The sequence below is a fragment of the Podarcis filfolensis genome (genome assembly GCF_964270895.1).
Source record: "Podarcis filfolensis genome assembly, chromosome: 12".
In the NCBI taxonomy this organism is placed as follows: Eukaryota; Metazoa; Chordata; class Lepidosauria; order Squamata; family Lacertidae; genus Podarcis; species Podarcis filfolensis.
This window is the reverse complement of record NC_139614.1, coordinates 24,895,474-24,921,477: the sequence shown is the minus strand read 5'-3', so window position 1 is coordinate 24,921,477 and position 26,004 is coordinate 24,895,474. Positions and strand designations below refer to the sequence as shown.

The 26,004-nt window shown below is 40.4% G+C and overlaps 1 protein-coding gene across 4 annotated transcripts in view; it reads left to right on the top strand.

Annotated features, from left to right (window-relative positions):
- Positions 1-26,004, top strand: part of DNAH11 (dynein axonemal heavy chain 11) — a 143,273-nt gene continuing 117,269 nt past the window's right edge. Inside the window, exons 1-16 of one of the 4 annotated variants that reach the window (XM_083578396.1) lie at positions 1-507; positions 4,259-4,357; positions 6,926-7,122; positions 7,958-8,147; positions 10,092-10,191; positions 11,979-12,190; positions 14,219-14,452; positions 15,895-16,062; positions 19,161-19,277; positions 21,655-21,792; positions 21,887-22,011; positions 22,963-23,158; positions 24,024-24,128; positions 24,468-24,863; positions 25,206-25,538; positions 25,697-25,951. In XM_083578396.1, coding sequence (XP_083434522.1) covers positions 274-507; positions 4,259-4,357; positions 6,926-7,122; positions 7,958-8,147; positions 10,092-10,191; positions 11,979-12,190; positions 14,219-14,452; positions 15,895-16,062; positions 19,161-19,277; positions 21,655-21,792; positions 21,887-22,011; positions 22,963-23,158; positions 24,024-24,128; positions 24,468-24,863; positions 25,206-25,538; positions 25,697-25,951 — 3,099 coding nt within the window. In that variant the 5' untranslated portion in view covers positions 1-273. Of the gene's footprint in view, positions 508-4,216; positions 4,358-6,925; positions 7,123-7,957; positions 8,148-10,091; positions 10,192-11,978; positions 12,191-14,218; positions 14,453-15,894; positions 16,063-19,160; positions 19,278-21,654; positions 21,793-21,886; positions 22,012-22,962; positions 23,159-24,023; positions 24,129-24,467; positions 24,864-25,205; positions 25,539-25,696; positions 25,952-26,004 lie in introns of all 4 variants that reach the window. The other 3 variants (XM_083578395.1, XM_083578398.1, XM_083578397.1) reach the window with 3 other exon arrangements.

The following is a 26,004-nucleotide window of genomic DNA, read 5'->3' as shown; positions in this document are numbered from 1 at the left end:
GAGCAGACAGAGCAGCGAGTTGAACCGGACGCTGGCGTGGGGAGCAACTCCGGGGCTGGCAATGAGCGCGAGGAGCAGCGGCAGCAGCAGCAGGTGAGCTGCCCGCGCGCTAATTAGCGGGCGCTCCAGAACTGCGCGGGGAAGGCGAGGAAAGGGCGTCCAGCTTCGCGTCGAGAAGTTGGGAAGGGCGCGCAGCCGCCAAGGAGAGCATTGCCAACGAAGTGCTGCAGCTGCAGCGCCGCCGCCTCCTCCTCTGTGGACGCCGGGCTGGAGATGGAAGAGGACGAGGACGAAACGGCGCAGGAGAAAAGTTTCGCGGAGGACGCGAGGGCCCAGTTCGTGGGGCGCCGCGTGGCGCACTTGCTGAAGCTGAAAGACGACAAATGGAGCCAGTTCCTGGCGGAGGAAGACAACCAGAAGCTCCTGGAGGACTTTCTGGAGAACAGCCGCCTCACTTTGCTGGCTTTCTGCCTCCCTCTAGCAGGAGGGCTGGCAGCTGGGACGAAGGTAAATAATGGCCGAGGTGTTTGGGTGGGGTTTCCAGAACAGGGGCGCCCTTCTGTAAGCTTGAAGTGCGCCAAGTGGACTAGTTTCTCCTTCGCCTCCTGTGGGCTCCGTCAACACCCAGCCATGTGGATGTGTTTGGTATGGGTGACTTCCAAATCTCGAAGCCACCCTGGAGTGCCAACGTGAATAAAATACTGGGGGGGGGGGGGGACAGGTAAGCCCCACCCCACATAATAGATCACATGTCGTGGTGCGCACACATCATCTGAATGGCAATGCCCATCAACTTTAAGGGGTGTGGACCTCTCCAATATTTTATTGGGGGAGCTGAAGGGGCCTTGGATCCCATGGAGCCATTCTAGGAGATGTTAACTCCAAAACCCATCAGGTGCTGGGAAAAGATGGTCAGTCAGGTATGTCTGTACACAGACCTGATGTTCTACTACGTACACATCTCATAATATTTTTTTTATATTGATATGCTTGCGCTGTAGGACTATAACTTCAGATTGCTTATATACAAGTTCTCCATGTGATTGTACCTGTGTATACAGTCACTTTCTTGTGAATTGGGTTGACCATAGTCCACAGTGGACTGTTGTCATTTTCATAATGGGGGGGGGGCTGCTCAGCTCAGTCAGTAGAGCATGAGACTCTTAATCTCAGGGCTGTGGGTTTGAGCCCTATGTTGGGCAAAAAAGATTCCTGCATTGCAGGAGGTTGGACTAGGTCCCTTCCAACTATATGCTTCTGTGATTTTATGATTCTATCCCACCCAACCTCCAGTGACAAAAAATATTGCTGGCTATTGTGGGCCTACCTGTGGGCTGTACCCACCTGCAACCTGTTTGCTTTCTTTACAGCATCCATACATAATGAAGAAAATTGCTTGGTTTAGTTGTGGCGACTGTTCCTGAGAAGTTTCTAATTCATAGTTCTTACTTCAGAATGAGTTTGCATTATTTAACACTAATCCCTAGATTAGAGCCATGTACCACTGGTCTGTCAATATATTTCCATTTGGTTATGAAAGGTGCACAGTTAATTCGTTGATAGAACCTCATCTCACATATCCTGTTTGAAACATGTTCAGTGCTGTAATCCTGTCTGGTTGCCCCAAAATATAGAACACCTTTCCTTTGAGACCTGCTAACGCCCAAGTCTAAGCTCTTTTTGGAAAATGTTGTAAGACCTTTGTGCCTGAGCTGGTTTTTTATTTATTAATATGCAAGTCTGATTTATCTGTTGTGAACTATAGTTTGATTGTGTTGTTTCTGTATTGTAACTCACCAAAAGCCTGAGCAATGTTACAGGTTACAAACTCAAACAAATGCCAGTAAGTGTGGCCGTTGTTTCTGAATCTGTAATGTAAACAATGTAGGTGCATTTTCTGCCTGTTTGATGAAGAGCTTGTTTACTTATTTGAGAGACATTCTCTTTTGTAGTAAAAATGCTATTGTGTATTGTATGTAACACTTGTTAATTTGCTTAGAAACTGAATTTCAGAAAGATTTGTATTGGTAATTGCTTCCATGTGATTCACAGCTTTCAAAAGCTTCTTTTCACAACTTATTTATCACAAGCTGTTAACTTGGGGTGGTTATGCTAAATTAAATGTAAATTGACTTTACATGAGGTAAGATTGCAACTTGGATTGTGATGTAACTGCTGAGTTATGATACCAGTTCATAGGGGAGGGGAAGTGAAGTCTAATACAGTGGTACCTCGGGTTACATATGCTTCAGGTTACAGACTCCACTAACCCATAAATAGTACCTTGGGTTAAGTACTTTGTTTCAGGATGAGAACAGAAATCGTGCTCTGGCGGTGCAGCAGCAGTGGGAGGCCCCATTAGCTAAAGTGGTGCTTCAGGTTAAGAACAGTTTCAGGTTAAGAACGGACCTCCAGAACGAATTAAGTACTTAACCCGAGGTACCACTGTACTTCATTCCTACTGCTGTGTCTGTGATGAGAAGGTTCATGGTCTGATTATCTGGAATTCTCTTTTGTTCTTGGTTTACTTTTTACTTCAGATTTGATCTTCATAACAACACACTTACTTTATAAATTTAGGTGGGGAAGGGCAAACAAAACAAGATACAACTCGTATCAATATGTTGCAACTAGAGTTAAAAGTTCTGAATTTCATTATAAGACAATTATTTTAAAACCATTGCATTGCACAAATAGAACAAAAATCAAAGCCACCCACTACAGTAGCTAATAATTTTGAAGTGTGCTTCATACTCTCAGCAATATGTAATAAATCTAGATCAACCCTAATTAAATAAGGTATCCAGATTAAAAATGAGTTTACTAATTAGGGTTGCCATATGTCCTCTTTTTCCAGGACACATCATCTTTTTCATGGGTATGTAAAACAAGTTGTCATAGAGATCCATAGTTAAAAGTAAAAGTCAGCAAATGTTTTCTTTTTTGCTCTTCAAAATATGGCAATCCTAAAAGTTTACTTTATTTTTCAAATTTATTAATCTAACATCAAGGTTATTAGTGTTGGTATACTTCGGTATAAATTGCCTCCATAATGCTGCATTGTAGGGAAATAAATGACAAGGAATAAGTTTCCATACATAGATTCTCCTTCAGTAGAGCAGCAAGGCTGTGACTAGGGGATTCAGGGAATCCAGCAGCCCTATACACACACACACAAATAAAACACACACACACACACACACACACACAGAGTGGAAGCTCCAATCCAGAAGCATATAAGCACCACAGCAGGATATACAACCATTAATTCACTTGTTGAATCTTCTGTACATCGTGCAAGTGTGCACATCATTCCAGTCATCAAAGGGCTTTTTTTTTTTTTTTTGTTTGGGATACATCGCAGCTGTCCTGGAAAACTTGTGCTCTATAGTTTCCAAAGTTGTTTATGGAATGTTGCAACATGCGAGCATGAATTTTGGCAGTCCTGGTACTGTGTTATGGTAATCCTCTGTAGTTGCAATATTATGGACCAAACCTATTGTGTTGAAGAGCTATTCCACTCTGGTCTGGTTTGCATGGAGCATGGTTGCTTATCTTAATCATGGTTCCTAATCTTAACTCACAGATTGGCACAGTTATAGTGTTGCATGCCACCCTACAATCTCCAAGCAGTGCAAGATTCCAGCGGTTCCAGGAGCTTGTCCAGAGTTCAGTTTCCTCAGAAGGAAGGACAGTGGTCAGTGAAGACTGTGGTGTCTTCATATGACGTATGGTTTATTTGCACATATATGCAACGCGAGCCTATGATGGAGGGGTTCACGGCATTAACATCCCAATAAGGTCTTGCTTCTCCCATAGCCACAGCCTTGGATTCCAGCAGAAATCATGCATGGTTCTGTCTCTCAGCTGCCCAGCCAGCTTCCTACTTCTGGTTCTAGCTCACAATTCAACCTCAATTCAGGCTTTTGTCTTTCTTACTACTACTGAGCTGAGGGAGGGCCCCCCACTCATTTGTAGTCTGGCACAGAAGCACTTTCTTTGTTACTTTAATGACCCATTACCAAGAAACTTGTCTGGCTATTCCAGCAATTGGATTCTTGTTGCATCCAGGAATGAGAAGGGACTCTGGCATACAGCCTACCCTCACGCGCGCCCCCCAAAAAAACCTTCACAACATTATATAAATTATCAAATGAATGAGTACATATGGTCACAATCATTCCCTTGAGAATTGTAACTTATCTTTCTGGTTTAGATACCCAGTGGAGTGAAACTCAAAACCGTTTGTATTACGAAGAACACAGACTGCGTTGGAGCAGAAAACTGCAATGAAGCCCTCAAATTTGCAGAATTGTCTGGAGCACCTATGGAGCATGTAATGATTTTCTTAGAAGAGGTACTTCTAGCTTATGTATTTCTTCGTAATTTTAACTTCTCAGTCTTTAACCACGCTACACCAAATAGATGGATTTCAATCATCCCCCAAACTTGCAAAAGGGTGGAAAATCCTTTGTAACATCTGATTTAGATCAAATTGGTTTGACCAGGATGTTGGTTAATCGGCTTTATGAAGAAGGGGTAACACGGGCCCATAGCTATACAGAGCTGGGGGGCTGGTCCTTCAGGTAAAAAAACAAAACCAGGTGTCTTTTACCTGAATATTCAACCCTCCTTTTTTTCCTTGTAAAGTAAAATATAAGGAAGAGTATGCGGACAGTAACACCCGGTAGCTCACAAAAGCAAACAGAATTTCACACATCACACTGACCATTGTTTAAAACGAACTATGGTTTAATGTGAAAGACCATGTTGGTAGCATGGTGTATAAAATATCTTGTAGCTCTTCCCCCACCCTGCTGCGCTTCTGTACAATGTTATCATCTGAACTTGGTTTCATTGTTTGTTTCCCCCAAACAATCCTAGAGCAGTAACCAAGGTTTGTTCTTGGCTTAAAGAAAACCATGAATAATTAATAGTTTGCTTAAAGAAAACCATGAATAAGCCCATGCCGGGAAGATACAACAAGCCAGCCTCTGGATTGTTTTGTCCGCAGCAGAAGGGGGAAGGAGCATAGCTGTCAACTTTTGGATTTGAAAATAAGGGATCAGCAGCCTTGAAAATAAGGGATCAGCAGCCTCACCTGTCCCGGGGACAGTCTACGGGATATCTAACAATCCGGGATAGCAGCGGGAAACGGCGCTGGAATAAGGGAATTTCCTGCAAAAAAAAGGAAGGTTGACAGCTATGGGAAGGAGTGATTAAACCATAGTTTAAAACCATGTCTTGTTGACGACACAGGAACCAGGTCATCGATTAGGATTTCTGCTTCAGGGTTTATTCTGGGGAAGTCAAAATGTCATTAATGAAGACTTAGTTTTCTCATAATATGTTGTAGAGAGCATTGTCCATGCATGCTTTCCACTTAAAATGGCAGGCTGGGGTAGATGTTAATGAGAATGGCTATTTGAGAGCAAATTTACTTGTTAAATGATCAGTCTGCTTTTGCACTATTGATTACTCTTAAAAGTTCCCTCTATCATATACAAAATTGGTGATAGCAAATGAAAAGGGATCCTTTAACCCCAGTTATGGAAACTTACACCTGGTGTCTCCTCTGTAGTTTTATATGTGGCAGGCAAGAACTTTTCTAATCCCCTAGGCTTTTCAACTAATTCTTAAATACTTTTTAGAAGCAGAGAGTTTTACTGTGCAGCTCAGCCTGTAGGCTTTAAGCGCTCTTGGTGTTTTGTTTTGTTTTGTTTTATTGTTTATAATTTTAATGTTCTGAACTGCCCTGGGATATACATTATGAAAAGTGGTATATAAAATCTCTAAATAAATAAATAGTCTCCATGTTATTCCTTTATTGCAAGCAGATTGGACTACAGACTGGAAATAAAAGGGTGAAATGGGATTTAGCAAGCGTTAAGTTTAACCAGCAAGTTTGCATTTAGCAAACATTATCACTATGGGAGATGTATAGCAACAAGCAAGTGTATGTGAATGTAGTGATTACAAATCATATGTATCGTGCCGCTGTGGCTGTTTACTTAACTAATTTATTGCACAGAGATCAGCTGAGAATTTCACAACAGCAAAAATGCCTAGTCAAATATTTAATGTAAAGATCTTGCATTGCTCAACATGCTTTTGATTATTTCTTACTAGATACCTGACCAAAGTATTCATGCCATGTTGGGGTTTTTTATTTAAAAAAAATTCTTTATTTTAAAAAGACTCAAAAGTGTGAAGATAAGAGACAGAAATGCTAGCCATTTCACAATCAATCAAGGATCTTGGTTTTCCTCATTATCCTCATGCAAAAACCTGACACTTCCTAGAACATACTACAAAGCGTAAAACTTGGAGCAATTTGTATCTCTATACCTAATTCCTTTTTTAAATATAATAAATTACTCGACTCCATCTATTAGTTTCCAGCTATTCAACCCTTGTGCATATTCCCTCTTACCATCATAGATAATTTTTCTACTAATTAGGTTTGATTTGCTTGACATTCCAGTGTTCTTCCATGACCTAATGTACAAAATTTTTTTGCCATTGTTTATATAAAGCCATACCCAGTATAATCCAAAATGTAGCAGGAAGGGGCTGAAAAAGAAAACATGTTGGGACATGTCACTAAGAAACTGAAAGTGTTGCTAGGTTTGAAGCCTCCCACCCCACCCCCCCAGCAATGCATTTATATTAGGCTTGGCTTATTTCAAAAAGTAAAAACCAGGACACCTCCAAAGTTGTCGAGCTTTTTAAAGACAAAAACGCCAAAAGAAACGTGATTGACTTGCCTCAGACTCAGGACAAAGCACCACATTTTGGAAATCCCCCCCCCCCGCCGGACGTCAATTCCACCTTTGAAACCCCCAGAATATCCGGACGTATGGCAGCCATAGTTTATATGTTGTGTTTTTCCTCTATCCCACCACTGTTTTCTCACTTCTTTCAGGTTGTACTGCCCATTCTTTCCAATAAGAAAAATAATGAATCGTGGCCACATGTTGTTTCCCTGGACATGGAACGACATGTAGAAATCATGAAAAATAAGGCATATGTTATGACTGGAGCCATGTCAGGAAGAACTCTCCTTCCCATTCCAACAGTTGCAAGAGAGACTGAGTTGCATGAGATATGTACTGAAAATAAGTAAGGAGACTCTCTCTCTCTCTGTGTGTGTGTGTGTCTTTGTGTTTGTTTGTTTATTTGTGTGTGTGTGTGTGTTTACATCAGAAAGAAATACACTTTGCTTCATGTTTGTTCAAGCAGAAAGTAAAACATTTTGGTTGAATCCTTAAAAATGCCTATAAAACGTGAGTGGTGGGAGTCACCTGTCAATGTGAGATGTACAATACCAAAAAAAGCAATGTGTACTTCAAGTCTTTGGAATGTAATTGCAATGAGTGAAATAAGTAACGGATGTATTGATTACTGCATTATTTTTATTTTATTTTTTTAGAAAAGCACAAATTACTAAAGCCTATTTTACACCAAAATTAATATGGTATAGCGATAATCAACATTAGATTTTATTTCACAGAAAAATAAGTTGTTGTTTTTTTTAAGGCAGATTTTATTAAACCATTAACAATAATACCCTTTAAAATGGCAAAATAAGAGTTTGAAACTGGATGGTCACAAAAACAATTTGGCGTACAATTTGGTTTGCCAAATCTGAACAAATTTGCCTGGTTGGACACTATTCATTTAGCATAGGGGTGAAATATGCTGGAAATGGGGTAGAAAAGTTTTTAGTGTAAAACTGGAAATCGGCACTTCCCAATGTAAAAGAGAGACTGTTCCAAGATGAAAAACAGGCAGAAAATGACACAAACCAAAAAATGTGATGGAGGGGTTTACAATGCTAAGCAATATAAACTGATCTAAGCACAAAGTGAGGCAGGAATATAGAGTGGTTAACATGCACTGTAAAATGTCACTGAATTTAAGAATGTGGGAATCCTGCCATTTTCCTAACTTGCAGGCAAGACTCTTTCACAAGATCAGTACTGCATGCAATAGAATCAATGGTTATCAAATGGTCGCATCAAATACAAGACACTGTGGGAAGGAATTCAGCTGAAACTCTTCTTCATGGCTTTCACTCAGATCCTCAGGTTGAGCTAAAGTTTTGGGAAGAAAGAAAGGATAATCTCTTGTGCATATATGACCAGGTAAGCAATTAGCAATTCATAATCATTGTTGTACTTTTATCTTTGTATATAATGTAAGTTAGAGCTGAAAATTTGGATACAGTAGTAGTTTTTAACTTGTAGATACTGCCAAGCAAGCTGAAGTTTGTTGTCTGTGCTCTGGTAATCTCTAGGTTAGATTACTGCAACATGTTATATGTAGGGCTGCCTCTGAAGATGGTTTGGAAATGTCAGCTGGTGCAGAATTCAGTGGCCAGGTTGCTCACAGGGGCAAGACGGTTTGAGCATATAATGACAATCTTGGCCTCACTGCACTTAGTTTCTGGACCCAATTCTAAGTGCTGGTTTTGACTTATAAAGTCTTATACAGTTCAGACTGCAATACCTCAAGGACTGCCTCTCCCCATATGAACCGACCCAGACCCTGCAGTCATCATCTGAGAGCCTTCTTCAATGTGACCTCTCCACAAGAGGTCTGGAGGGTGACAACATGAGAATGGGCCTTTTCTGTGGTGGCTCCCTGTTGTGGAATGCTCTCCCCAGGGTGGCTTGCCTGACAGTCATCTTCAGGCGCCAGGCCAAAGGCCTCTATAAGGAGGCCTTTGGCCTTTAAATATCTGTGGCCTTTAGAAGTGGGTGGGATTTTTTTTTTTAAATGTATTTCTCTTTCCTCTTGGTTTTAATGTACCCATGTGGGGTTCATTGTCTGTTGGTTTGGTTGTAAGTCGCTTTGGGTTGCCCTGGGCAAGATAAAAGTGACTTACCATGTGAATAAAGGATAAATAAATTGTGACTACAACTTCCATTATCTTTGAGCGTTGTTCAGGCTGGGACTGATGGGAGTTGGATTCTAGCAACATCTGCAGGGCTTCATATTCCATAAAAAAGGTAAAGGGACCCCTGACCATTAGGTCCAGTTGTGGCCGACTCTGGGGTTGCAGTGCTCATCTTGCTTTATTGGCCGAGGGAGCTGGTGTACAGCTTCCAGGTCATGTGGCCAGCATGACTAAGCCGCTCCTGGCAAACCAGAGCAGCGCACGGAAATGCCGTTTACCTTCCCGCCGGAGTGGTACCTATTTATCTACTTGCACTTTGACATGCTTTTGAACTGCTAGGTTGGCAGGAGCAGGGACCGAACAACAGGAGCTCACCCCATTGCGGGGATTCGAACTGCCAACCTTCTGATCGGCAAGTCCTAGGCTCTGTGGTTTAACCCACAGCGCCACCCATGTCCCTTCATATTCCATACCCCTGCACTAAACTACAAGAGAATATTATATTCACCAAATACCTACAACTAGTCAGGTTTCCCAGGGATAATATTCCACACTTGGGGGGGGTGCACCACTGAGAAGGGGGAGGCAGGGGAGGCCCCTATAGCAAGACTGCTGATGGGCTTTAAAGAATGGCCGGGTTCATAAAGATGCAGATGGTCTGTCAGATACCTTGGTGTTAACTAAGCCATAGCAAAGTTTAAAAAATGAATAAAGACTAGTGACCCATGTTCTAAGGGGCCAGTTCCACTTGAAACATATTTTGAACCAACTGAAGTTGCTTCAAAGACTGCTCCACATGCAGTATATAGCAGAAATTAGTTTTGATTCTTACCTGGGAGTGGATACCTGTGGTAAAGATAACCTTGTCCAGGAGGGGATATAGCAAGTAGAACCATGTACTTGATCCTTATGTTAAAAAGGGGCTGTGGTAGTTGAGATTTGGTGCAATAAACTTTCAGCCCCAAGACTCAACATTTTAAATAATTTTCTGGCCATCACCTTCAAGGATATGATTTGTTAGGATTGGAAATTAATTTTCAAATATATATCCAACGATTTGTGAAACCCTGCTGCTTGGTCTGTCCAAAGCTTGTTTATTTGAACACTGCCCACTGCATTTTGTGATAAAACGGATTCTTAAAACATACTGGATAGTTGCTGGAGATTCATTGTTCTGTTCTAATTCCAGCTTAAGAGTCCCATCGTTCAGAAAATGATTAGGATCTTAAAAGTGAAGATGAGCAGCTATTATCCTACTTTTCAAGACATTTACAAGGAAGTAGAAAATGGTAAATTTCTCTGAATGAAATGTGTACATTCTGTATACGTTTATGCTTTCGTGTTATGGAATAATCCATAATACTTCTTGATGTATTGCTGCAAGCATTAATTCCCTGCCTGCGCTTTGGGACAGCCTTAGATATCCTCATAATTTATATGTATAAAGTTTGGATATTTTTACTTCCATATAAAGCAAAATAAAATGTTTAAACAATTAGATTAACACAGAGTGTTTTGTAAACATTATTTAGAGACTGTTCCATGCGGTAAAACTGTTACTAGGTAGTTTTACTTCTAACATAAAACAGTTAAAGTTTGTGTATTACCCAGTTGGTCATGTTTTACTATTTTGTTTGCATATTGATCAAATGAAATGTCAATGAAATCTCATTATTTTTATAGGGCACTTTATCCCAAATGTACAAAGAGTTCAGTAAGTGATTAAGCTTGCATGGTCCTTGCTAGGCGGGTGAATATTCTTTCTTTTACACTTTGGAGGAAAGTATCAAATTTTGTATTTGAAAGTTAATCTTGTTGTGTAAACAGCCACCAGGAGAAAGCATTCTGTTGCATGTTGGCCAAAATTCATTAAAGCAGCTATAATTTCTTCACAGATTTTGGAAAGTGTTGGCCGTTAAAGGTGACACAGGAAAGCCGTGCTTCACTTTCATTTTTTGATGGGGCGTTTTTTTTAAATCCCCTAGATCGGAATAGATTATCACTTCCTTCCTAAACTGAGAGTAGCTGAAAGGAAACTTGGTAGTCTGTGATAACTAGTTTGGCATTCTAGTATTCTGTGATTGGTTGGTTCATGTGTTCAATAATTAGGTACATAGCCTGTTCTGGGAGAGGTTGCACTCCCCCTAGCTCCCCCCTAGAGCCAGTGTGGTGTAGTGGTTAAGAGCAGGGGACTCGAAATCTGTTGAACTGGGTTCGATTCCCCGCTCCTCCACATGCAGCTGCTGGGTGACCTTGGGCTAGTCACAGTTCTTTGAAGTCTCTCAGCCCCACTCACCTCACAGAGTGTTTGTTGTGGGGGAGGAAGGGAAAGGAGAATGTTAGCCGCTTTGAGACTCCTTCGGGTAGTGATAAAGGGGGATAATCAAATCCAAACTCTTCTTCTTCTTCTAAAGAAACTTGTCACTGGAGTCTCTAGTGACTAGGAGTGCTTATGCCTAGCTTAGGCACTTTGTGGTTGAGCGGTGAGTGTATCCCCTTTTCTCCCACCATAAAAATGACTTCATATATGAAATAGGTGCTCCATTCTGATGCCCTATTAGGAATCTCAGCTAAAGCCACCATGACAAATGGCCGCTCAGCCTCTCCTTAAAAACCTCCAGTGAAGAAGAGCCCACCACATTCCAAAGGAGTCTGTTCTACTGTTGAACAGCTTTTACTGCCAGAAAGGTTCTTCCTGAGGTTGGGTTGGAATCTCTTTTCTTGAAATTTGAACCCATTGGTTCAGGCCCTGGCCTCTGGAGCAGGAGAAATTGTTCAAGAGTTCATGTGGAATGCTGCTGCTTCATATGTGAGGTCAGCTGAATGGCGGATGGGAATGGTGATGCTTGCTTTTCTACTTTGCAAAGAGGAATGTCACAGAAACAAAATGTGTGAATTGGAGTAAAGCATTCAAATTTATCCTAAACACCATGCTGCCACACTGTTGGGAGATTCAGCAGGCTTTATTGTAGGCACAGGGATTGTTTTTTATGTCCTTTTTGTAGAAACTCTCAAAGTGTTTTTATCTCCGACTCACCGCCATTTACTATACTTGATTCTTTTTTCTTCTTCTCAGCACTCATTGAAGCCCAGGATATTGAGCTTTACCTGCGACCTCTGCAAAGACATATTCAGCATCTTCAAGATACAGAATTTCCAAAGATACATATTTTAATTCCCCCTTTGTTCCACACCATCTGTCTGATCTGGAGTCACTCCAAGTTTTACAATACGCCAGCAAGAATCATATCTCTGCTGCAGGAATTCTGCAATCTTCTCATTAGCCAGGTAGTATGAGGTGTGAATAGAAAACTAGATAAGCATGAAAAGCATAAATGCCTACTCAGGAGTAGTTTTATAGATTTCAGTGTGTCTTTCTCCCAGGGAAATGTGCATAGCATTTCAGCCTTAGTCAATAAGACTCAATCAATACAGGAGAATTGTTTAGACAAGAGAGTATAAATTTATCTGGTGTTAGTTATTTTTTAGCTCCCATCTCCCAAAGTATTTATCGTGAATTTTCCAAAGTCCCAAGATACTGTTTTTACAACTAAAGCTATATAGCACACAAATAATTATAGTCATAAATTCTGCTGTTTTATGTGCTCTATTAAAAATACAATACTCTGACAAAGAGGCGGCATTCTTAAAAGATCACATAGCTTTTTACAAACTGTTTTTCATGTTGTCAGCTGTGTACAACATCCATTTTTAATATATTGTTAATGGAAATTGCTTATCAGATAGCAAAACTGTAATGGCAATGTCTGCTAAGTTCAAGACCACAGGGGATTTATTAGTGAATCGGTTTACTGCTAGGTTACTTCATAGTCTGACATCGATAAATTGCCCTAATTGTAAAAGAGGCAATTCCAATAACTTAACAGAACTCTTAACTCTGATCTGTAAACAAAATCTCTTGGTGCATCGACTGTTTCAGTGGATGCAGTTTTTCTGCTTTTTCCATGCCAGTACCCTAGCTTCTATCTCTCTTGGGGATAGCAGCAAGCGTAGGGACTATATAGATTGGGTGGTTGCAGAACTTAAACTCCAGATTGTGGGCAGCCTGGCGTCTGCTGGCAGAGACTCCATCAGAACAGAAAAGAGAATGTCTGTCTGTGAGCAAAGCCCATTGAGATGCATTGTACATGTGCAATATACAGTGGGGGGGGGAGAGACAGAATAACAACAGGAAAAACCCCTTGCCGTGTTTGGAGGAGGAATGCTGACTAGGACCCCAAGAACACCATCCCCACCGTCAAACATGGAGGGGGACATATTATACTTTGGGGGTGTTTTTCTGCTAAGGGGACAGGACACCTTCACCGCATCAAAGGGACGATGGACGGGACCATGTATGGTCAAATCTTGGGTGAGCACCACCTTCCCTCAGCCAGGGCATTGAAAATGGGTCGAGGATGGGTATTCCAGCATGCAATGACCCAAAACGCATGGCCAAGGCAACAAAGGAATGGCTCAAGAAGAAGCACATTAAGGTCCTGGAGTGGCCTAGCCAGTCTCCAGACCTTAAACCCATCAAAAATCTGTGGAGGGAGCTGAAGGTTCTAGTAGCTACACATCAGCCTCGAAATCTTACTGACTAAGTCATCTTTTGCAAAGGGATCAAATACTTATTTCACTCATTACAATGCACATCAATCTCGTGACTTTTGTCTTCTGGGTTTCTGGGGTTTTTCCTCTTGTTATTCTGTCTCTCACAGCTACGATAAACCTACCATTAAAATTATGGACTGGTCATTTCTTCATCAGAGGGCAAACTGGCAAATTTAGCAGGGGATCATATACTTTTCCCCCTCACTGTACTTGACTGTCTTCATAGACCCCACTCTATCTGTCAGAACCGTGGGTAGTTCACTAGTTAGAGCAGTGTCCTCCCCCCCCCCAAAAAAAGCTGGTTGTTGGTTATGCTGTAAGCTAGTTATGGCACATACTGTGAAAAACTGTAGCAAGCCAATTATAATATCAACCTGATGGTTGTGTGATTAACCTCCAATGAAATTCTGCTTGCCATGCAATACACTCGCAGTGAAAAGATGTTCACAGTTGAGCTTATGTATGTAAGAAGCACATATCTACTACTTGGAGTAGACATGAAGGTTTTGAAAATGTACAGAATTTGTTTGACTTTTTTTGCTAAGTGATGTCAACAGACTTCACCTTCATTTATATAGTTGTGTGTTGCTGTAAACATACTGTCTTTTAAAATATTGCAATGGCAATACCTTCCTGCCAGTGGCTCTTAGTTTTCATTTATTGGTGGTACATTTTAAAAATGTTATTACTTCCTCTCTGTAGGCTATATCATACCTTTCACCAGAAGATATTATGAAAAGAGAAACGGAAGAAACTTTGGAACAAGTGCAAGAGGCTCTTCATACTTTAAGAAGTTTTAAGGATAACTTTTTTAGCCAAAGGGAAAAAATTGCAACCTATTTCGCTAATAGTGAAGAGGTTAAACCATGGGATTTTCAGCCAAATATGGTCTTCCTTAGGTTCAATATGTTTCTAAACCGCTTGGAAAAAATAGAGGTATTTCTTACCAACTACTATGATATCTACCAATATTACAGTTAAGAGTAAACTACATAGGAAAATCTACTGCTGCTTCTTTTAAGTGAAGATGTTCCTTTACACACGTTGGTAGTGCCATATATAGAGAAATTAATGATTAGCTTTTAGTTTAGGATAGAATCAGTCTCCCCTAAAAGCTTTTCCAATTGGAACTTCACATTAAACTAATAGCAGAAAAGCAGTGTGCTCTTTGCAGTAATATTGTTCTGTTGTTTGCCCTGTTTATGTATACTTAGAAATGTATCTCACTGAATTAAATAGGGCTTGCTCTGGTTAGGTGTATATAAGATCTAGGCTTATTAAACTGAGGCAGCAGCCCTGCACACAAGGGGTGAAGAGCCTCAGGCCTGGGGACTGAGGTCTGTCTGGCACTCAGGATACTTCCCATGACACACTTCTTACCAGTCCTACTCTTGGACTCTCCTGAGCTGCTTTCAGGTGGCTGGAATGTATCCTTGAACTTTTATGCTGTCGTTGGCTTGCCCAGGTGGAGGATTTAAAGGTGTGCATGTGTAGAAAACTGACCTTTGCGTGCCTGGAATGTAAGATGTTGTACAATTACATCTGCTCCTCTACCCAATTTTGCCCCAGCCACTTTGGTTCCCCCTTGCCTACCTCCCACCACCACCCCTGGAATCTTGAGAATGACTGTCTGGGCGAAGAAGGCTCTCGCCCCATGTTTACCAGAGAGTAAGTCCAACTAAAATCAATGAGACTTACTTCTGATTAGACAGGAATAGAATTGCAGTGTGAACATAGATATGATGAATGTAATGTTCATAATTTATGTGGCCCAGGGAGATCACTAAGCCAATGGCAAAGAAAGATATGAAATGGGTACCAAAGGTGACGTAGAAGATTGCGTTTGTTCTTAAAACCCCCCAACCCTGATGCATTTAGAGTTACAAAGCTCTTCCTCAATGTTTTTCCTCCCTCCCTTCAGTGCATTTTCTCTCTCTCTCTCTGGAAACTTATCAATGCTTCATATTTAAACATGTTCACAGAGCAATCCTATGCGCCATTTACATGGGGAAGGGAGTAGGGATGCCACTGCTGTATTGGTAGAAAGACCCCCATATTCTAATGCAGAAGGGGAGGAGGAAAACACACAACCAAGAAGTCCAAAAAAAATCAACCCCCAATAAATCACCTCTGCCCAACATTCTCCAAGAGTTTCTTTGTGGATAAACATATTTGTGAAAGAAACCTCTGGTTTCTAGCTATGGGGTTCTTTTCTTTCCCCACTAAACTTGGTAAGTGTGTGTGTCTATGCGTATGCTACATGCTTTTCATTCTAAGTTAAATGTGGAATGCAGGGTTGTAGAGCGACACACAAACACACAAAATCAATTTTTCATTGTGGCAGGAATTGTGGTTACTTATAATGTTTATTGTTTTAGGATATTTTTGTTACTACGCTTGAGTTCGAGAAGCTGGAGAAACTGGAGTTTGGTGGAATCAAGGGGAAAATTTTGAATGACCAAATCTGCAAGTTGAATGAAGAATTCATGAAGTCCTGCAACATTTTTAAAGAGCAGACATTTGATCCCTTAGATTACAACAATGTGGTAATATAGCATTTTTCACATTTGCGTTTGGGTGGTGTTGTTTTTAATCCTAAAGAAATTGCCAGACTATACAGTGGCAACGCATGTGCATCATGGTAAGCCCATAAGCCATTCCTTATCGTGCACAAGTGAATCGTACCTGGATTGCTTCTCCCTACTAGCATTCAGAGGTGACATCCCATGATCCCTGGCTTAGAGTTACATCCAGTTGTTGTAGTCATTGTTTCTTTCACCGAAACAAGCCATGATAGGTCTAGGTTTGTTTCTGTCTCACCAATCATTGAGGTTTGGAGCAAAACTGACCACAATCCCACCAAAATGCTAAGCCAAGGATCGCGTTTTGTTTGCTCCTAGCTCTGTTGAGCAAAGTTGGTGCAATTTGCACATGTATTATAATCCATGTTATATAGCTTGCCACAAGGATGGGGAACCTCAGTGCTGGGAGCCAAATGCAGCCCCTCAGGGCTCTCTGGCCCTTGAGACTCCTCAGGCCCTGAACTATGGTGCTCCCCTTGCCAGCCCTTGTTTGCACTGTTTGTCTTGGCCTGGCTGGAATGTGTCCTTGAATTCTTATACTTCTTGCTTGCCTGGATGGAGATTTTGCATTTGTTTCTCTGACCACTTTTGCCTCTGGAACCATTTATCATGGGTATATGACCCGCAGAAGGAAATAACAGCTCTTGGGAGAAATATTTCCCACCCCTGTCTTACTGTGACTTGCAAACTTAGTGTCTGGAAGGGAAGCACAACGTAGAGAAGAAATTAACAAATTTAAAGCCTGATCTAAGAATGTCCTCAGTGAGAATAAATTGTTCAGACTTGAGGCATGTATTCAATTAAGCTTGAGGCTCTTAATCTCGGGTTTTATGTTCAAGCCCCATATTGGGCAAAAGATTCCTGTATTGCAGGGGGTTGGAATAAATGACCCTCGTGGTCTTTTCCAACTCTACAACTCTATGATTCCATAAAAGTTTTCAGTAACTTTATGCTGTTTTCTTCCTCAAGTGTGTGTTCTTGGTAATTCGAATGTCAGTTTTGACTATAGGGTACCAAGTTTAAGCTCCTTATCCATATTTCATATTTTGAAATTTTTACTCTGCCCTCTGTTAATGAATGTTTGAAATAGGTTTTGTATTGTACCTGAGCAATACCTGTCAATTTTATTTCACTGAATGCTGTTTAAAATTAATATATGGTTCCTTGGAAAACATCAAACACATTCATGTGTTTTATGCTGCTCAGGACTGATGTGCAATACAGAAAGTTTTCAAACAATTCTGGTTTGGAGCTGGTTGACTTTTTATCTTAATAGTTGCTCAAGCATATTATACAAGTGTGAAGGTGGCTGCAGATAAAAGAAACCTTATTTATCTGTGCAGCTTCGATATTGACGAAATGAAAGAGTAAAGCTAAGAACCAGTTATGCTCTTCTTGTCATCACTGTACATTTGTTTTCATTCACATTATCAGGAACCGTTTTTCTTTCGGTTTTGGAGTGAATAAACTAGGAATATTTCTTTCATTGACAAGGGAAATGTTGTTGTTTCAAGTTGGGTTTGGGGCAGGAGAAAAGCATTCAGATACGTTGTTTATCACACCTGCATTTTGAAGTGGTGCTGTTCGAGGAGGGAGCCGTATGCATTTTTTTAAAGATGATTGCTTAAGTCATCTGATATTGTGGTGGTTCTCTCAGCAATTAAATCCATGGCAAATTAGCTACAGGTTTCAGGCAGAGAATCACACCTAAATAGCTTGATCCTATGTACATAGTGTTACGAGTTTGGCAAGGTGCGGGTGGGAAGTGGAGTACGCAGCATGTCAGGAAGGATTCAAATTCCTGGAATAGTCAAGCTAGCTTCCTGACAACACAACAAGCCAGACCATGGCTTATTCCTGGCAGTGTCACAGGAGTGGGGCAGAACCAAACTGCCCACGATTTCACCAGCCTGCACTATGGTTTGATGGGATGTGTGAACCAGGATATGTTTGAGGAAATAGCAATTCCAACCTACATTTTTTATTTGATCTGTTGTCCTAGATAACTCAGTTTTCAACAAAGAGTTGTGATCTGTGCTCCATGCCCTTCTCGCATGTGTGGAGTGTTTCAGGTGCAGCTATTTGGGTGCACTTGTGCATAGAGTTAGGCAACTAGCTCTCACTGAAGTAAATGAGACTTGAACAGCCTTTGAGCCGGATTGCAAGCTCGATCACTTGGAGACCAAACTAAACAATAGTTAACAATATTGCAGTGAAATATTTCATTGCATTACATTCTATAATCACACAGAAATTACTGTTGTGATCAAAAGCACTTGGTTGCTACTGCTGCTTTACAAAAAGCATATAGAATACAGAGGTTTTTTAAAGTTACTGTTTATGTAGCAAAGTCTATATACAGTAAATAAAACTGTGCTAAATGGCATCTAAGAGTTTGAGTCATTGCTTACTCTGTTGACGTAAACGGTAGTGTATTTGAACAGCAGGTATTGTTGGTTAGTACAGCACGATAAAGTAACAAAAAAAGAGAACTGTAAGGCTTGTTAAAACTTGCTAGAATACTAACTTGAGATAAGACAGGTGGGGACCGTTGTTAGTTGACACCAATCCAGATTAATCTGCTTGGACACCGTCTAGCAAATGTTAAATCCCATAAAGTCCCATTGGACATGGTCCTGGCCTTGTTAATTATGAAGTATTTAAGATTTTGAGCTTTTCATTTGTGCTCTTTGGAGTGTTGATTGTACTATCACTTCTGCAAATGGACCTAGTAAACAACTTTATCCGGCCTTTATCTGGAATTCACTACAGCTGTCATCCTATCCATGTTTGTTGGGGGATAATAAGACTAGCTGGTGGGGCTAGGATTTGGCTGTATGATAGGATAATTTACTTCAAGGAACTTCAGACGATGATTTTAAATCAGTTCAATGGTAAAAAATATATACTTCACTGCACATTTCATAGTTATTCACTTCATCTTTGGCTTGAGTGGTCTCCATAAGCAGGCCCAGTTTTGTTGCTTATGTCCTACATCTTACAATACATTTTAAAAAAGATTTCCTTTAAAATCTAACTGGTTGTAAATTTGTATTCCACAGGAATTCGAAGAAGACTATGTGGATTTTAAACACAAGACTCTGGAGTTTGAAAGACGGCTTGGATCAATTTTTTGTGTGGGATTCCTTGATTGTTCAGGTTTGGAATCAGCACTTAAGGTCAGTTATGAAGGGCTTAACAATGAAAATGTTGCTTCAATCTGTTGCCACTATTTAGAGCCATTACAGTAATTGCAATATCAGTTTGTGGGTGGAATGTGCGAGTCACTATGTAGGGTATAAAAATTCAGTGGAAAACTACCAGTATTTTAATACAGGGTGGGCAGTGCAATCTTTTATAGGTCTACTCAGATGTAAGCCCTGCTGAATTCACTGGGACTAACCGGTAAGTGGGTTTAGGATTAGAGCCTCAGTGTGTGGTAACTTTGCATGCATTTCGGCCCATGAATTGTCATAAAGCGTATTTGTGAATATGTCAGTAGATACGCTTAATACTGACTGGGATTGAAAGAGTTGCTTTAGGAGAATCTTGTGTAATGTACATTGGGACTTTTTTACCTTTCGCTTTTGAACCTTATGAAACAGCTTTTTAATTTCAATTGACTATGCTGAGGTTTACCATTGCAGGGGTGTAGGAGGCAGCTGTTTGAGGAGCCCAAATTTAAGTATTCACACCTGCTCTTGAGATTCAGGCAATACATCAACAATAATAAATTCAACTCACATGAGTTAAACTGAGAACTGAGATAATTTAGTAGCTCCCGTTTGATGCTTGGCATCTTGCATAATTTGGTCATCAGGCACTGCCAGACACTTTGTACTCTTCAAAAGAAAAGTAACCTTTTCTGGTATTGATTTTATATGTCAGAATTTTTTAAAGGCAAGCATGCACTATGTTTAGCTTATTTAGTCTACGGCTATAAGAAGAATAGTATTTGCAAACAGCATATTTAATGTTAACGTTAAGGCAGAAATTTGTTGTGGAATGGTCAGAATATAGAGTTACTGCCTGTATTTAAATGCAACATAAGGCAATTCTTGGAATATATATATATAAAATATCTGCTTCCCTATGTCACTAAAACATGCTTTCACTTGGAATAACTGTTATGTATAATTGTAATTACCGAACTTTTTTGTGTATAAGACAAGTTTATTTTCTTTAAAAATTTTGCTTAAAAAGCGGGGGTCGTCTTATACATGGGTAGTGCATAGGGTAGACGTTTGATTGGCAGCTGCTGTGGCGTGTTATTTGTTGCTGGTGTTGATTGGTTTATGCTGCGGCAATTGGGCGGGCGATTGGCAGCTTCTCCCCGTGAGGGGACAGACGGGAGGCGGATTTTGCGACACATGTGGGTGGGTGATTTTCGGCAATTCCCCCTGAAAAAAGCTCAACAACCCTTGTTAAACCCCCCGCCGCCGCCGCCAAAAGCTCAACAACTCTGTGCCATCTCCCCCCTTTATCTTAAATCCGAGTCCCCCAAAATAGGGGGCATCTTATACATGGGGGCATCTAATACACGGGAAACTAAGGTATTTTCTACAGTGGTACCTTGGGTTACATATGTTTCAGGTTACATACGCTTCAGGTTACAGACTCCACTAACCCAGAAATAGTAACTCGGGTTAAGTACTTCGCTTCAGGATGAGAAGAGAAATCGTGCTCCGGGGGTGTGGCAGCAGCGGGAGGCCCCATTAGCTAAAGTGGTGCTTCAGGTTAAGAACAGTTTCAGGTTAAGAACGGACCTCCGGAACGAATTAAGTACTTAACCCGAGGTACCACTGTACTTTTTAGTAGCAGCTGCACTCAGTTAATATTCACATTGGGCCAGCTGGAGTAAAACTTTCTAGATAATAAACTATAGTTTGTTATGCCAGGAACGTGTCGGACCAAAATAGCTCTCCCTCTCCTCTCCCTCTTGCACGCTACCTTGGTGCTTTCATCAACCACAGTATCACATTACATCTGAAATGAAGAACTGTTAATGAGGTAAAAGTGCAAAAGTTGATGTGCACGGGGCAGGAGGGCAGGACAAGGTGGGAGCTTGAAGGTCCAGTGCTTGCTTCTAGCTTAAGCAAGTAATGTGACCTCTCAAGCTGCCCATTGTGTGTAATTTCACTTCTGCCACTTCTAAATTTCTGTGCTTGGTTAGTCTGGACATAGAATGAAATTCTGTATAAACTCTGCATTTATTTATTTTTAAGTACCAAACTAACCCATATTTCCAGAAACATCAACACAGTTCTGAATCTGTACAAATTAACCAAATTGCATATATTCCCTTTTCTTGCATTGCTGATAGGTATGTATGCTTATTGTTTTTTTCTGACAAACTTATTATTTCTGGTTAAATAGGAAAAGGCAATTAAAGCAATAATCAGATCTTTAGCACTTTTGTGATATGCAGATTTTGCTCCAAATTTTCTTTAATTCTTGTAGAATATTCTATTTTGGTTTATTATAATGCCTCTTTCTGCAATGAGAAAATTGGATTTGTGTAACTGGGAAATCTGACACTGTCTTTTATTTATATAGCTTCTAGTGATTTTGGGATATTTTCTGGAGAAGCCTGTTATAGCAGACATTTTTAGCAAAAATTACAAAATTTTGCTACAGATGTTTGATGAAGAGTTGGATAATTGCAAACACTTCTATGATGAGCACATTAAGCAGGTACATGACACCCTAAGGACAAAATGTTCCATGTTCAATTCTCACAATCACTTTATTCAGAATAACTTATCTGTTGTTTTTTTAACCACCACAGGTGGAAGCGGGGAATCAAATAATAAATAAAAACATGCCATTTACATCAGGAAATCTTAAATGGTCCCAAGAAATTAAAGCTCGCATACAGTCTTTCTGGTCAAAATTATCATTTGTTTCATATCCGTAAGTATATCTCTTTGGGACTGGAAATTGTTCATGAAAAATAGTCAGACTATCGCTTGATTGCTTTTGAGTTTCCTGCTTCCATATCAAATAGTTTCCTAGAATGAATGCAATGATCACATAAATTTACAGCACAATCCCGTATGTGTCTCACTCTGTATATGCTGGCAGCCTTAGTCCATATTTGTACACTTTATAACAAAAAAGGAAAAGCAGCGGGAAGAGACTATTTTCTGTATGGGGCAGCCATTCCCAGCTTGTTTCTGGCCTTGGCCGCCTGTCTCACCTAGTTGCCTTTTCCAAACACATCACGGAAGGAACAGTTGAGAGAGGCCCTTGACCTAGCAAACAGGCCGAGAGAGGCTGTCCCCATCAGCTATCACTCGTACACATGTGTTGCTTTGTTCACATGATGCACGTTGGTGCATATTGGTGCATTGTTTGGACAGCAAGCAGGCACTAGGCAAAGAAATGAGGGAGAAGTGATGAGATGTTTGAAGGCACACACCTTTGTGTGTGCCACAAAGCGTAATCCACTAAGCTCACATGCTGGAGGGTGCTGTCCTATTGCCAGTTTTCAACTGCAGTTCTGCTTTGTTTCAGTCAGCAAAATGTCTTGGCCTACCTACTCCCTTAGGGTGCTTCCAGATGACCTGCTTTATTGAGCAGCCATCCTGACTTGTTTTAGGGAGATTAGGTGATGTTGGCTATTCATTCTGAGTTGTTTGCGGGGGAGGTTTGATGATGTGTCAAAGCAAGTGTTATCCCTCATTTGACAGTGCATCTTCTCATCATTTTCCTTTCGCCAGAGGTCTGATATTTTGAGGAAATATGTTTGTTGCACAAGACCCTCACACTCGGCCTCATTGCATGGATGTGGCCACACATCCATTCATATTTCCACCACTTGTGGGCATCTTTCTAGTATAAAACAATGTCTTCTTTTTTTAGAATCTTAGAAAGCACAGAGGGTGCTTTAATCTATCAAAAATACATAGAGATGCTGACCTTGCTTGACCAGAATGAAGATCAGATCTATTGTAACTGGAAATCCAAGGTGGATGAAGTTTGCCAGTTCAATTTAGATCAACCCCTAATTAAGCGCAGTGATGAAGATGGTCTCCTTAGTGTGAATTTTGATCCTAAGGTACAGTGCAAGCACTTTTGTTGTCTATTAAGTATCTTAACACAATAAACAATGGGAAAATCTCAGTAAGAATGCATGTGAATAACTGGGCAGATCAACTGAAGAAGTAAGTTTCATTGAACTCCCAGGTAAGTGTGCCTGTGATTGCAGCCTGAGTCCTTTGTAATAATTGAATTTGTTGTTATTAAGAAAAAAGTACATGGATCCTACGTTTAATGTTGAGTTGATTGTTTTTGATTTAATTGATGAGCCTTGGGGTCCCTCTACAATTCTGATTCATCCCTGGGTGGGTTCGAACCACTAACCACTGTACCATGGGTCTTCCGCACATGACTTAACAGCAGGATTTACTTCAAGTATGGGAAACTTTGGTCCTCCAGATGATACTGAACTACCACTCTCTTCATCCATGGTGACTGGCAGTGCCTACAAGTTCCAATGGAATTGTAGTTCAGCAGCATTTGGTGGGCTTGAAATTCCCCATTCATCATCTACAGTGGTACCTTGGTTCTCAATCTCAATCCGTTCTGGAAGTCCATTCAACTTCCAAAACATTCAAAAACCAAGGCTGATTGGCTTCTGATTGGCTGATTGGCCCTGGAAACAATGCCAACAGTCAAAACGGACGTTCGGCTTCCGAGAAACGTTCGCAAACCAGAACACTTACTTCCAGGTTTGTGGCGTTTGGGAGCTGATTTGTTCATCAACTAACCCGTTTGGGAACCAAGGTACCACTGTACTTGGTTACATTGTAATCAAGGATTTTTTCCCCTCAGAAGTGCTTCCTTCTGTGAAACTAGAATCTTGGAAAGTGTCGCTCCTTAACTACCCTATGAAAGATTATATTGTGTATTGTTCTTTGCAGCTGGTGGCTATTTTAAGAGATGTGAAATATCTCTTGTTTTTGGATCGATCCGATATTCCACATTCAGCACTGGAGTTATACAAGAAAAGGGGGACATTTGCTAAGGTATGTGTTTTTAAGAATCTTCAGTTTGGCCTGAGTGTGTATTCTGCAGATTTTCCTTAGTACAGATGACATTTTCTTCCTCACAATTGAATGTAAACTGAAAACCCTGGACAATTCAACCTTAAACACTCCAGAGGGCCATCTCAGCAAAGGCATTCTGGTTATGGAAGTCTAGCTGGAGCCTCCATTCTATGGATCTAGTTAGTCAGGTGGTTGACCCACATTTCTAAGTGACCCATGATTTGGGGACATTTGGATTTGAGCTAATCGTTAGGTTGGAGTCATAGTGTTTTCATGGTAGAGATTTGAACATTCCGTTGTTGTTTTCTACACAAACAGTATATAGGGAACCTTGAACTCGTGGTCCAGTGGTATAACAAGGTTAAACAGACTGTTTTGGAAGTAGAATACCCTCTCATCGAAAGTGAACTGAGGACCATTGATGATCAGCTAATGGAAGCGGAAGAAATATTCACATGGCAGGAAGAGAACTGCTGGGAGTACATTGAGTTTGTGAAAGCTATGGTTCATGACTTAGAGCAGAGACTTCAAAGGTCAAAGGACAATATTAAGGCCATTCAGGAAATTATGAAGCATTGGATGGAGCATCCCCTCTTTTCTAGAAAGGACAATAGAAAAGATGCTTTGTTGAACTTGGAAGACAAAGAAGATAGACTTACTAAGAGATTCATGCTATTCCAAGAAGATGGCTGCAAGATTCACAGGCTTACAGAGGTAATATCTGGAACAAGTCACCATGATAATGAGACGAGTATGAAATTTGATATATGCAACATGCACACACATTTTTTCAACCCACTGCAAAATATATATTCAAGTATGGATTTTAACTGATAGTAATAAAATGGTGTTTTGATATTTCAGGTCCTTTAACATGCACACTATTATCAGATTCATTTATAAACCCATTTTGGTGCTAATTTTCTACACATATAAGTAGCTTTAATTCCCATGTGGATCTGATAGTTACCTAGTTATGTTTTTGTTTTTGTTTTTTAATGAAATTTGTCTCAACAGTAGAATTGAAAGTGCCTGTTTTGGGATGTCTGTTTTTAGGAAAACTCCATGCTCTTTAAAGCAGACCTGGATTCAGATTACTGGAAAATTTACCTGGAGTTCATTGACGACATCATAATTGATGGCCTTTTTAATGCCATAATGCACAATTTAAATTTCTTCTTGGAAAACACAGAGAAAACATTGAAGCCAGCTCCGTTATTCCAGCTTCAAATGACCCTAAGTGTCCCAGAAATTGAATTCAAACCTTCACTGGACAAGGAAGCTGCTGATGGCTTTTATGATTTAATAGATGAACTTTTAAGCAACATTTTCAAAATATCTGCCCAAGTGAAGAGAGTGGCAAAACATCTGGGAATACAACATTACCAGGTAATACTTTTCCCCCCAAATTAGAAGAAAGATACAATGCACTGATTAAAACAATATATGTGTTGTTCACATATAGAGGAACAGTAGTACAGTCATTGAAATAACTCTCCTCCCCTTTGTGTTTTTGTTTCTTTTTTCTTTTTTCTTTTTGGCTTTAGAATGACATGGACAGCATCCCAGAGCTGTCTGAGACCAGGGAAAGAGTTATGGAGAGAGTGGCAGATGTCATAACCAAAACTGTGGACTTCAAAAACTCTCTTGAAACTTACGCGTATCTATGGGTGGATGACCGATCAGAATTTATGAAACAATTTCTGTTCTACAGTCGTGTGTTGAATCCCGAAGAAACAGAAACCCGTGCTGACATTGGCATCCCTGATCAATGCCCAATAACTGAGCAATTCAAAGAGCAGGCAAGGAAGTGGAATACTTGCATGTATTTATATATACAGAGTCCCTTTCAGCT